The sequence below is a fragment of the Osmia bicornis genome, chromosome 1 (assembly GCF_907164935.1).
Source record: "Osmia bicornis bicornis chromosome 1, iOsmBic2.1, whole genome shotgun sequence".
Taxonomy (NCBI): domain Eukaryota; kingdom Metazoa; phylum Arthropoda; class Insecta; order Hymenoptera; family Megachilidae; genus Osmia; species Osmia bicornis.
Genome location: NC_060216.1, coordinates 16993764 through 17006364, shown reverse-complemented (window position 1 = coordinate 17006364; position 12601 = coordinate 16993764). Strand labels below are relative to the sequence as shown.

At 37.1% G+C, this 12601-nt stretch overlaps 2 protein-coding genes across 14 annotated transcripts; both read left to right on the top strand.

Moving 5' to 3' along the window:
• The first annotated feature begins 6 nt into the window (after positions 1 to 6).
• LOC114871844 (FYVE, RhoGEF and PH domain-containing protein 4-like) lies at positions 7 to 4906 on the top strand. Of its 7 annotated transcripts, none has more exons than XM_029178333.2 (8): positions 7 to 93; positions 1325 to 1484; positions 1581 to 2033; positions 2144 to 2862; positions 3020 to 3246; positions 3437 to 3802; positions 3914 to 4365; positions 4519 to 4906. In XM_029178333.2, exons 3-8 carry the CDS (start codon positions 1588 to 1590, stop codon positions 4604 to 4606), a joined length of 2298 nt encoding a protein of 765 aa, XP_029034166.1. In that variant the 5' UTR covers positions 7 to 93; positions 1325 to 1484; positions 1581 to 1587; the 3' UTR covers positions 4607 to 4906. The 7 variants fall into 7 exon arrangements, with proteins under 7 accessions (XP_029034166.1, XP_029034165.1, XP_029034162.1 ...); XM_029178332.2 differs by lacking the exon at positions 7 to 93 and adding an exon at positions 286 to 399; XM_029178329.2 differs by lacking the exon at positions 7 to 93 and adding an exon at positions 809 to 946.
• Positions 4907 to 5774: 868 nt separating this feature from the next.
• Positions 5775 to 12333, top strand: LOC114871841 (RNA exonuclease 1 homolog). 7 transcript variants are annotated; one of them, XM_029178315.2, is made up of 10 exons: positions 5776 to 6017; positions 6305 to 6899; positions 7077 to 9073; positions 9210 to 9609; positions 9677 to 9897; positions 9985 to 10455; positions 10605 to 10902; positions 10986 to 11148; positions 11326 to 11585; positions 11693 to 12333. In XM_029178315.2, the coding sequence occupies exons 2-10, from the start codon at positions 6800 to 6802 to the stop codon at positions 11776 to 11778; spliced, it is 3996 nt and encodes a 1331-aa protein (XP_029034148.2). In that variant the 5' UTR covers positions 5776 to 6017; positions 6305 to 6799; the 3' UTR covers positions 11779 to 12333. The 7 variants fall into 7 exon arrangements, with proteins under 7 accessions (XP_046142302.1, XP_029034148.2, XP_029034151.2 ...); XM_029178318.2 differs by having other exon boundaries at positions 5776 to 6021; XM_029178319.2 differs by having other exon boundaries at positions 5776 to 6041; positions 6391 to 6899.
• The last annotated feature ends 268 nt before the right edge of the window (positions 12334 to 12601 follow it).

The window sequence follows — 12601 nt, the reverse complement described above, 5'->3', positions numbered from 1 at the left end:
GCATATCATGTATATACATACAATGATCACGCACCACTGGCACCACCAACGACAACGCAACGACAGCGTTTAGAAACGATAGTGGTTGGATCGGTAAGTACGGAAATAACGAGTAATAGTCGGCGTATAAAACGAATATAATACATACATACACAAAAAGACATTAATTACATATATTGTATATTAATTAGAAATTGTCTGATAATGTATGTATGTATGTACAACACGGTATAATAGAATCGAATAAAATTTGAATGTTTTTTGTTTCTTTCTTTGCTTTCCTTTTATCTCTTTCTTCCTCGTATGGGAAATTCAATTTTCAGTGTTTCGCGCAGTCTTCACGATTCGATTCCAAAGAATCTTGGGAAATATTACCCGCGAAATTTCTTTGCAACTGATGTATGTATATCAAATAATATAGTACGAAAATTGTATTACAGAAGATAAATATTACATCGTATCGATGCACCACGAGGTTTTTTTTTCTTCGTAGTTAGATTATAAAACGAAAAGATGTATAATTATAACCTTCTCTTTGAGATTTCTATCAAGTTCGTAAATATATATCGTTGTACATACATATGTAAGTACGTTCGTATAGTTTCAACATATTCTAAATAGCTTTTCGTTTATACTTGATTTATTTTTGTACCATCTCGATATTTTTCAAATACTTTTCTCCTTCTTTTTCCACCGTATATACCTACTATTTCCAAACGATAACGTATGTATTTATATAAATAAGTGTTTAGAAGACGGTCCGATTCCGCGACCGCGACCGCGACGACGCATTTTTGAACGATACCTCCGTGTTCCTGCGTGTTCGCTGTAGCGCCGTTATCATTGGTTAACTTTAACCAATCTATTTACATAAATAACACCTTGTCATTTTCAACGTTTGCAGAATCGCTCAGAAAAATTTCACAAATGTGCACAAGTTAGTTAGGTACATACATACTCATGGGTGAGAATGCAAAATGTTTTATAACTATGTATGTATGTGATCACAATGTAATATGTATACATATGTATGTACATACATATATGGGACTATAGGTGGGGTTTGTATAGTTATGAAATATGGCTAATTGCAATATGTATGATACTGTGTTAGGCTCTATATGTATAAGTAAGCTGTAAACAGATCAAAGGCAGTTAAAATTGAAAACTTTAGATGCGTTTTATTCGTTTCTTTTGGTTTTTTATTTTCTTTTATGTTTCGTTCACTTATTGTTGATAAACCATGATTGGGGTAAGGTGCAGCAGTTCTCTTTTGATTCAATCGTAAATAAAGGTGAAACGAAATATAGCAATTACATTTCAGTATACACGTATACACCAAGGTGAAACGATGCAAATACTTCAGTGAACAGATAATCCCTGATATTGAAACTCGGTTGCTACTGATTGGAATTACTATTGGTTAACATAACGAATAATGTATTTGTTGGATAAAACAATTACATTACAAACAGGTCAAACAGGTAATTAATTTAACCTCTGATTTATATATGTATACATATATGTATTTAAATCTGCATTAAAAATGGTAAACTTTTATGATCGATTAATGAATTCAGATTTAGGATGCAGCAAGATCAATCGATAGATGTTTCATTTTGGATAACAAAACCATTTTCAAAGTTTAACGACAGAACAGACCTTAGCAAAAGGGTTAAAATGTTTACTTCCAAGACTCAAACATCGAATAGTACCTTTTACACCGAATTGGAGAGTGATGTAGCAAAGAAAGAATCTGATGTAAATGAATTGACAGATCAACGAGACGAAGCTTGCATGGATATTCCTTCTAATTGTTCTGATACGATAGCAGGTGATAAAAAACAGGGAAATTATAATGGGCATTCCTTTCGTAAAATTGCCTCTTTTGGGGGTTTTTCACGGTTTCGGCCGTTTGTTATGTCGGCCGAAAGTTCGACGGAGCGTGTTAGTATCGAGGAGAACGAAGAGAATTCGTTGGAAGTATCGTTTCTTCGAGTATCACACGGTGTGTTAGAATATAGAAACAGTAGGTAAGTTAGTTGGCAGCCAACGATTGGTGCCATAATCATCATTGATTGATTAAAGAGACTTAAAGAGAAAGTGGTCTAAATGATGGTTTATTATGTCTGTATGTACGTAGATATTTAGCCACGGAGAGAAATTCTCGTCAATACGAAGTGGAGTCGTACGCGATAAGTGAATCGGAAAGTGAAGAAGAGTCGGATGGAGGGAAATCTTTGGAAACGGATTCGGTATTAATCGTGGACCATACCGACGATTCACCGGTCAAATTAAAGTCAAGTAATAACAGTATCGGTTGTTTAGATTCGAAAAGAAAAAAAGCGCGTCAAGTTGCCGAAGAATTATTGGCGACCGAAAAGAATTACGTTAATGTTTTGCGATTGATCGATCAAGTATTTCAATTTAAAGTCGATCAGGAGAATAGGGCGCATCCAATGTTTCCCCCGGAAACGGTTCAACACATGTTCTCTAATATCAAATCGATTTATAAGTTTCATCATGATTTTTTGTTGCCGCAACTCGAAGAGAGAATGGAAAATTGGGAATCGGATCCTCGAATTGGAGATATAATGAAAAATTTTGCACCGTTTCTCAAAATGTACACGGAATATGTAAAAAATTTTGACTATGCCATGAACTTGATACAATCTTTGCAAACTAAAGTCGCCAGATTTGCTGCGATCATCAACGAGATTCAAAAATTGGATGAATGTGCCAAATTATCCTTGCCTCATCATATGCTCAGCCCTATACAAAGATTACCGAGATACGAGCTCCTTCTAAAAGATTACTTGAGAAATCTCACGGAAGAAAGTGCCGATTACGAGGATACTAAAAGTAAGGATCTTTCGAGTACGATTCGATGAATTACTTCCGCATAATGTAATGCGCAACTAGCGAGGATCGGATTCTATTTAAACGTCTATTCAACGGGGCACGTTTAAATAGACGTCCGTAGTTGGCGACGATAATAATCGTAGAATCAAACGAACAGACATGGCTTTCTTTCTCGTAGAGGCATTGGAATTAGTATCTACTGCTGCAAATCACACGAACGAAGCAATGAAGAAGATTGACAAGTTTAAAAAGCTCCTTGAGATACAAGAAAGTATATACGATACAACGGATCTAGTCAGTGCTACACGGGAACTAGTAAAAGAGGGGCGTATCGTTAAGATTTCAGCAAGAAGCGGTGATCATCAGGAAAGACAGTTATTTCTGGTACGTGTAAAACTAAATGACGTTATACGTTTATTGGTTCGTTCGTACTTACTTATTATATGTTGATGCAGTTAATTATTTCCAATGCTATCATTATCTTTATCCGACTTTGATCATTAAACATTTCTTTTCTTTTTTTCTTTTTTTTTCTTTTTTTTTTTTCTTTTTTTTTCATACTTCTGATTTCCAGTTTAGCGATTTATTGTTACTCTGTTCGATAAGATTGATACCTGGACCATTGTATCGATTGCGAGCTAAATTCCTGATCGAAAATTTGGAAGTAATCGAGGGTGACAATTTAGAAACTGCAAATACGTTCTATATAAGGGACAAAGATAAAAGCGTCGAACTATACACACACGCGGCCGAGGAGAAAGCAGCATGGCTCGATGCATTGTTGGACACTATGCAAGAAATGATGAAAAGAAAGGCAAGTTTAAAAACTGGAAATGTTAAAACGCTTGTCATAAAAACTGACGACGTGTCTAGATGTATGATATGCGAAGTAATATTTTCTGTAATGAAAAGAAAACATAACTGTCGAGCTTGCGGTATAGTAAGTATTCTTTCTCGTTCTTACTCTTTCTTACTCGTTCGTATACATATAATTGTGTAAATAGAAATTGTTTCTTTCGCGTTGACAGCATCTTTACTTGTTGTTGCACAGGTTGTTTGCAGTAAATGTTCAAATCAAAAATTATTATTCCAAGATAATAAGAATATGAGAGTTTGTCGTCTGTGTCATGCCGCTTTAACGCAACCGCCCGTTAAGTCACCCTCTTCGACATCTCCGTCCGGACCTGTGCCAAGTTTATTGCAAGTTTCAGCAAACGCATCTTCCGTTATATATGGATATCTCATGTTGAAGACTCAACCGAGCAAACCTTGGATGCGGCGATGGTTCGCGTTACACGTCGATTTCGTTTTATATACTTTTAAATCTGAGTCTGAAAATATGGCGTTGACAGCAACTCCTATGCCTGGTTTCATTGTTACGGAGGGTACCGATCTACCCGAAGAGGATCCTTTAAGTCCAAAAGACAGATCTAGAGCCCTTAAAATGCATCATTCTAGGAAAAGTTATTATTTGCAAGCATCATCGAACGAAGATAAAGACAAGTATGTTTTGTTATTTCGCACATTTATACATACATACATACATACATACATACATACATTGTATATTGTACGTATACTTTATCATATAGCCTATTTGTTGTGTGGAGTTTTTTCAAATTTTTTTATCTTTCTCAAAGGTTGTAAAACTTTCAGGTGGTTTCACGCTCTGCAATTGGCTACTAAAGCAGAGTTACCGTCATTCGCAACGATAGAAAACGAAGACGCACAGAAAAGTCAATGAATCGTTCAAGAACGTTAAATAGTTCATTTGTACGACTTTATTTGTGATGTAAATCAATGTTTTACTGCCGTAGTCATATGAAATTGCAACGCGGTGAGATAAGTTACTAGGTAATTACTATCAAATTAAATGAAAAGTGACGTTAACTTATGTTATATAGTATACAGATACACGTATAAGCAAATTGTTGTTGGTATATCGTGGTCGATTCGATACTGGCTACTATGTCAAAACGCTTGTTGTATTTTCTATCCTTTTGTTATAGTATATTTAAAAAAAATATATATATATATATACATACACATATATTTTTCATAAACGTCTAAAATGTGCCCAAGTACATATATACATACACATACACATAACGGTATCTCAGATGTAGCGATCAACAATACTCTTGTTAGATTTTGGCCGAGAGAACAATACGATCTTTTCTCTTTTTATACTTCACTAGTATCATGGTGTTACCGTTTGTACGAACGATATCAAACTGACAATGAGATTAAGGTGATGCTAGCCTGGAGCCAGAACTTGGAATTCCGCATTTGTAAAATAGTCAACGTTTCATCGAAAATTAGACCGAACAGAAACTGTTAGTTAGAAATAATGATACAGTTGTTAATTAGTCATCAAATAATAACGATTGCCGAGATCTCACCACGAGGAAGTTGCTGCGGTTTGGAGACCTGTCCCACCTCATCCCATCCACTCTCCATTTATACAAATTTTTACTGTCATTCGAATAGTTATTGAACGTTATACAATAATAACAGTTACAAATACTCTTCGATTCTATAATTAATTTATTGCTTTTCTAAAATGATTTATTTTCCAAAGTAATTCAAGTTAAATTTGTTAAACAATTATTTCAATGATTTAGACACGGGTAATGCAGCAAGGTGACATTACCGGCAAAAATGGGCCTATCTAGGAATAATTTATCAACTTTTATGATTGATTCTTAATCTACAGACACTAATTAATTAATTAATTATGAACCCTTAGAGAATTATAAACCTACAAGAATAATCACTCTAAAAATTGCTAATAATTAATTAATTACTTTCTGGGAGCAGATAAAACCTATACTAGAAAAAAGCTACTGTGCTATTTCTTATTCTTTTATAATTAATTACATTCTAGGCTTGAATGTCCTATTCCCGACGATTGTCCACGATACATTGTATCGTCGTCGACGGTTTGGTCGACGCACAGGTATTCACAATCAGATATAATATGTATAATATACGAGCTGCGAATGAGCGCGCGGTCGAGCGCAGAAAACGAACGACCTGCTCCCTACAGAAAAAACGAGGAAGTAAATTTGTGGTCTGTTTTACCTTGTTGACGTCTTTTGCGAGCGAACAATCAACGAAATCGTAGTTCTCAAATTTCCTCTACCTGGATGCTTGTTTGTACATACATTATCTCTTGGGTGCTCGTTTTATTCTATCCGACCCAAAGAATATTAGTCTGGTACCCATTTGGACATACGATTCATAGAAATGTTTATATTACGAATAAATCAATGCAGGTGAGTCCGATCCGCCATTTCCTTGACCGTTGACCGAAAAAAAATTTCAATATTTTATAACCTTTTGACGATTTGGGTAATATAAGGACAAGGACCAGGCACCAGACTAATATTCTTTAGAGCCTTCTGAACACGGCCCTTAAATTCTTTTCCATTCTGTTTAGAAATGACGACGTAATTTGAGAACTCGCATCTAGGGATTTTTCTAGGGACTGTCCTTGAGTTTTCTGATTAATTGTTTTTACGCTAGATGGCGGTAGAAAGAAGATAAAGGAAATAAAGAATAACGGTAAATTACATGAGGTGGTAGTGGTGGGGATAAATAGGGAAATATGTAGTGCGGGGGTGGAATGACTGGTAGGAGAGAAAGAGAATGAATACATTCGAACAGCAAATCGCAAAGAGGGAAATGTACGATCCCACTTTACATAACCTATGTTTTTGGGATTCGATTTATTTCGAGTTTCGTGTGTTTGATGCGTGTTACAAAAATTCACGGATCGGTTTGGAATAATGACTAAATACACATCAGTTCGATGTAAAACGGAATGATGTTGTTCAACTGATAGAGAACGGTTCAAGTTAGTGTTTTTACACGACTTTATGCAATATTTTTCGAAGAATGAGCGGTTGAAAGAAGAAATCACAATGAAATAGTTATGTTGCCTTCGACTGGTTACTTTAAAGCTATCGGTTGTCCATTTTACGAAAGTGGAAGCTGCGATAGACCTTACTGTCATTTTAAGCATTCGAAACGGGGTAAGTTATATACTTTGTTACTCGAGTTTATTCTTGCCGATGAAACGCGTGTTTCGTATTTTTTTCTAACAAAGAACGAAAGTTTTACTCTATATACTTTGTTTAATGTTTATCATGGGAATGTACTTATCTATTAACGATTAAAAACGACCAACAGTGAGATATCGATGTTTTGAGTTTTAGAAGATGTCTGTGTTACCGCGGAAGCAACCGAGACGGTGGAAAGCGGTGCTGTGGGTCAGGTTCAAGAGGCAAAAACTTGTACGATGGTATCGTCCGGTTCAGATGTTTTACAAAAATTAGTAACGGAAGCTGTTAAAAAAGTTCTCGCAAATCAAGATGCCACGAATGCGGATCAATTTTCTTGTCAAAATGTTGTTTCCCAAGTCGTAGAAGGACTAACGCCAACCTTAACGCCTGGATCATCCAATACTTTTGATACTGTAGCAACTAATACAACGGAGAATAGAGTAGACGCGTCAGCGTCAGCGTCTGTATCTGTATCGGTCAGTAAAGCAATTCCATGCGTTTACAATCCAACACCAATTGCAGAATTAAAGAAACGTCATATACCAATAGTATCCTACATGCCAACCAGAGATAGTAGAGTGGCGGTGAAACGTAAATGTTCTCCGGATGGGATAAAAGCTTGGTTGGCTACAGGCTGCGAATCCAGTGAATCAATTGAAACTGCTGGTGAAATTAAATACAAACCTACCGTGATAGTCAATTCTGAAATTCGAGATACTACACAAAGTTACGTACCTACGTACAAGTTAGATTCAGCTCCAACATATTTCTATAAGGACGAGAGTTCGAACGAATATCTGTTTAAGCTGAGAGAATCGTATTATCCAAAGTGTAAGAAAAGAAGAGAAGAATATGTTCCAAAGAGGGTAAAGACGCCGTTAAAAACTGTCGAAGGATTGAATGAATCTGCGTTAGAGCAATTCAATAGAGGCTTTGGTACGGTAGACGAATCACTGGTTCTCTCCAAATCTACTTCTGCGATTCAATCTAAAGAGTTGTTTCAAACTTCTTGCATGGACTTGGAAGCGAAATTTTCCGACGACGACGACGACGACGACGACGACGACGACGATGATGATGACGACGAGAACGACAACGAGAACGAGAACGACGACGACGTCGAAGAAGAGGAAGAAGATGAGAATAACCATGAAAATATAAATAAGATTGATTCTGAAAATGCTAATTGTACATCGGTAGAAGAAAACGAGCTTTATCGTAATGTTAGGAGATTTGACTGTTTAAATGGAAAGAGAGGTCACGATGCAGTGATCGAAGAGTGGTCGCAGGTAAAGGTTGAAAATGAATGCGACGAGGAGAGAAATTGTAATGGAACAGTATTGAGAAACAGTAACGTTCCGAAGCAGGTGAAATTAACGAGTAAAGAAGGTAGAAAACCGTTGCTACACGAAGAAAAAAAAGTAGCGAAAGCAGATACGGATCAAGTTGGCAGCGTAAATTCGAAAGAATTTAAAAGCAGGGATAAAAATAAAGAAAAGGATCAAAAGGATTGTGATAGATCTCATAAACGATATAAAGTTTCGAAGCGTGATTCGTACGAAACATCACGTTCAGCGACTCATAGTAAAAGCAAAACTAAGAGTCACGTGGAACGGGAAAAAGAGAAAGAATCAAGGAGTACAAAGAGTGATAAGGATAAAAGTAGGCACAAGGATCGGAAAAAGCATAGAAGTAAAGAGAGAGAGAAGGAGAGGGAGAGAGAAAGAGAAAGGGGTGGAAGTAGACATAAAACTAATAAGAGGGATAAACGAGAAGATTATCACGAGTCGGAGAAATGTAATGAACGCGAGTCCAAGAATTGTTCGGATTCGTCGAAAAGGCGGGAACATATCGAGAAGAGAAACGATGAAAGTAAGCGTTCGAAAAGGAATAAGAAATCGGACGATAAGACAAGTGGGAAATTTCGTAGGCATGCAAAACACAGGGAAGGAAGAAGTTCTGTCGATAGATCGGTGAGTTCGCTGGAAGGTAACACTGGGTGGAACCCGATCGATGATGATGATGACGAAGAAAACAATGATTACAATGATGATAATAATATGATGAACATGGACATTGACGTAACTTTTAGTACATCCGATTCAGATCATGATGTACAAGAGGAGTGCTTAAAAATATTTCAGGTATTTTCGCATGATGAATTTGTAATTGGTTCGATTAAAAGGAACACTTAGTTAGTTAGGGTAGGCTAGAGTAGGAAATCGATTGAGAATTTATTCGTTTCTGTGCTTTTATTCATACTTGGTATATTGTTGGAAGGAATATCAAGTACCAGAACGAGCAAAACCGATGGAGTCGTCGAAAGAATTACCGTTGCACGAAAAGGAAGAAAAGGAAGAAAACGAAGAGGTTGGTAGGAAAAGAGTGGCGCATCCTTCAGCGGCTACATGTGTTACCAGGTTAACCCAAGGGGTTAATAAGCAAGGGAAAAAAGTGATACATCCACAACAGAAGATGTACGAAAGGTGGCGTTTGATGCGAGATGCTGTAGTAGAAAAAAGTATTTCTACTGTAGCCGAGGGAGGTAGTTGTGGTGGCGGTGGTGGCGGTGGCGGCGGCTGTAGTAGTAGTAATAACGTTATCAAGGATGTACGTCGTAATTGCGTGGAAACGGCAGCAGCCACGTGTAACAGCGAACTCAAATTGAACGGAGGAAATGGTAATGTTAATCGTGTAATCGTTTTTTATGCCGTCGTGTGATTTTCTTTGATAATATTAATTGACAGGTCGCGTGAGAATTGCTCATGTGCCGTACGCAAAGTCTCTAGCGATAGAGAAAAAGAAAGTGAGAGAAAATGCGGTAGTAGCGGCAGCGGCGGCGGCGGCAGCATCGGCATCGGCATCGGCATCGGTATCGGCATCGGTGTCTTCGAAATTGACAGAGTCACAAAAAACAGCAGCGCAAACGGCCAAGAGTGGTGTACGAATCGCGCACGTTCCACAAGTGGTTGGCAAACAAGTGTTTTTGAATTTTTGAATGAATTTGAAGAAAAAAAGAATTGCCAAGTTAAGATTTCTTTTCCCTGTATTTTAGGTTCCTCAATTAATACGGCCTGAACCGTTGCAAGTGGCTACTCAAAAATTCCCCTTAAACGTTCGTCAGTATTACGTGAATATGATGCACGACGTGTGCGTGTTAATTTACACGAATGCCGAGGATGCAGCACAGCGTGCGGTTAAAGAAGAACACGCTTGTCACGAAAGATGTAAAGCGTTAGCCGTTTATAAAAATTCTTGTATGCTTGCCGCGCATCGATTGAGGAAAGAAGTTGATCAGAATCAGTCGGCAGAAAATAATGCGGCGACAACATCAGGTAACAGCATGGTATCCCATGAAGCGGTACTTGCTGGAAAAGCAAAGGGTTCTTGGAGTGTTCTCAAGACAAAGAAATCCGTTACGGAGTTTAGGGGAGTAGCGTTATACGGTATGTTGAAGAAATGGATAATGACGGAACAGCAGCTTCGAGATAACGGATTTCCTCGGCCACATCCGGATGGTCAAAAGGTAAAGGAGAATGGAAAAACGAACGATGAAAGAAACTTGCAAATTAGTAATTATTTTGATGATTAATATATTAAATATTAATGAAATATTTTTCGACGTTTTCGACGTTTTCGACGTTTTCGTCGTTTTCGTCGTTTTCGTCGTTTTAGGGCCGTGCCAAAGTTTATGTAATCAATTCTCGAAATCAGAGTGTCTTGTCGAAAGTGCCTAACGAAAGAGTTTGTTGCCGTTGCGGTCAAACTTATATGATCGATAAACAAGGATTTGCATTGCAATCGCAGAACTGTATATATCATTGGGGTAGAAAATTCACGATCAGAGGAGAGGGTAAATACAGTTGTTGTCAACAATATGGTTCCGCGACTGGTTGTTGCGATGCAAAAACACACGTTTGGGATTATACCGATTACGAAAATCTTCGCGGTTATGTAAAAACCTTGCCAAAAGGTACGGTACCGTCAGCTTCTCATTTTCATTTTACTTTTCTACCTTTCCTCCTCCTTTTCATTTCTTTTCTACTCAAATTGAAGGCACAACGATCGAGGAACAAGGAGTGTACGCGCTCGATTGTGAAATGTGTTATACGACACAGGGATTGGAATTGACTAGAATAACGATCATTGACGAAGATTGCAATGTAGTCTACGAAACGTTGGTCAAACCGCAAAATCCTATAATCGATTATAATACAAGGTAAAGAGATCGTCTTTCCTGTATATTGTATTTAATTGTATTTAATTGTATTTAATTGTATTTAATTGTATTTAATTATATTATGTTTATTTGATGTGCATGTGTATTACTTAGGTGCAATACTTACGGTGTATTTGCTTACATGCCTTGATGGTATCGTTAATATTAATTGTACAGGTTTTCTGGGATAACGGAAGAAAGCATGAAGGATGTGGCGACTACGTTATTAGATGTCCAAGCAACGATACTAACAATGTTTTCGGAGAAAACTATATTAGTCGGTCACAGTCTGGAGAGTGATTTCAAAGCTTTAAGGTTATTACATGAGACCGTGGTCGACACAAGCGTCATGTTTCCGCATAAGAACGGATATCCACAGAAGAGAGCATTGAAGAACCTTTGTTCCGAATATTTGAGAAAACTCATTCAAAATGATGGTTCGTTGAGAATAATTGAAATCGTTTTGTAATATTTTTCTTCTTTGAATAAAGCGCGTATCGTGAAACGATGCATGCTATTCACCGATTTTATAATGATATTGCAGTCGGTGGACATGACAGCAAAGAAGACGCTATGGCCTGCATGGAGTTGATTCTTTGGAAAGTTAAAGAAGAAGCAAAGTTGCAATAAAACGATATTGAACACGTATAATCGTTCTGTTGGACTGAATCACCTACTGCTTATGATTTTACGGCTTGCGATTCAATGATAATATTGTACCATATATTCTACTTTACGTATAAAGTACATGATACACGTGTGTCAGGTTAATTATAGAATCGAATCGTGTCATGAAAAACCGTTGTTCCACGTTCAAATTACACTCGCGATTCTATGATAGTTTGGTCGTTCGTTCGTTTGTTAGTAGATCATTGAAATTGATCACGCATAATTCGTACTTTTATAAAATTTTGTTATTACAGCGCTTGCAATGTTTAGAGTGATTCAAATTATGTCTATGACGAACGTTCGTAGTTAAGTGCATTGAAGAAAGGGGCGAGTCAAGCGCGGCGGTAACGATGACTATGACGAGGAGTAGGGTGACGAGACGGAATCGAGAAGAAGTAGAAAGATATTATCGCCCGCAATGCATCTGTTTCTTTGGTTGTCTTTCAAATTGTACAAGATGTAAACTTATTTTTGGACGTTCAAACTCTTGCAATAAACAGACTCAAATATTTTCTACGTGTTGAAGTTTTTAATTCGGCTTGGATCTCGTAGTCGGAACATCTGGCGAAAGAAAAAGGACAAAAATATATCTTTGACCTTTTGTTTCGTTTAGTTTTATTATATAAAACTACATCGCCTTTCCATTTGAAATGTACGTTGATCCGTTAATTTTATCGTTTTACAACGATAAATGATCATCACGTACTTACTCGAGGTGAACGAGCGAATCTTACTATCGCGTAAATTCTTTTCGTTTATTTATCATTTAGTTTTATCTTCTTTT

Coding starts and splice junctions, on each gene's coding strand:
- LOC114871844 (XM_029178333.2), top strand. CDS start 1,588: ATGCAGCAAGATCAATCGATAGATGTTTCATTTTGGATAACAAAACCA. Junction 2,034..2,143: donor TTAGAATATAGAAACAGTAG/GTAAGTTAGTTG, acceptor GTATGTACGTAG/ATATTTAGCCACGGAGAGAA. Junction 4,366..4,518: donor TCGAACGAAGATAAAGACAA/GTATGTTTTGTT, acceptor TAAAACTTTCAG/GTGGTTTCACGCTCTGCAAT.
- LOC114871841 (XM_029178315.2), top strand. CDS start 6,800: ATGTTGCCTTCGACTGGTTACTTTAAAGCTATCGGTTGTCCATTTTAC. Junction 9,074..9,209: donor AGTGCTTAAAAATATTTCAG/GTATTTTCGCAT, acceptor TATTGTTGGAAG/GAATATCAAGTACCAGAACG. Junction 10,456..10,604: donor CACATCCGGATGGTCAAAAG/GTAAAGGAGAAT, acceptor TCGTCGTTTTAG/GGCCGTGCCAAAGTTTATGT.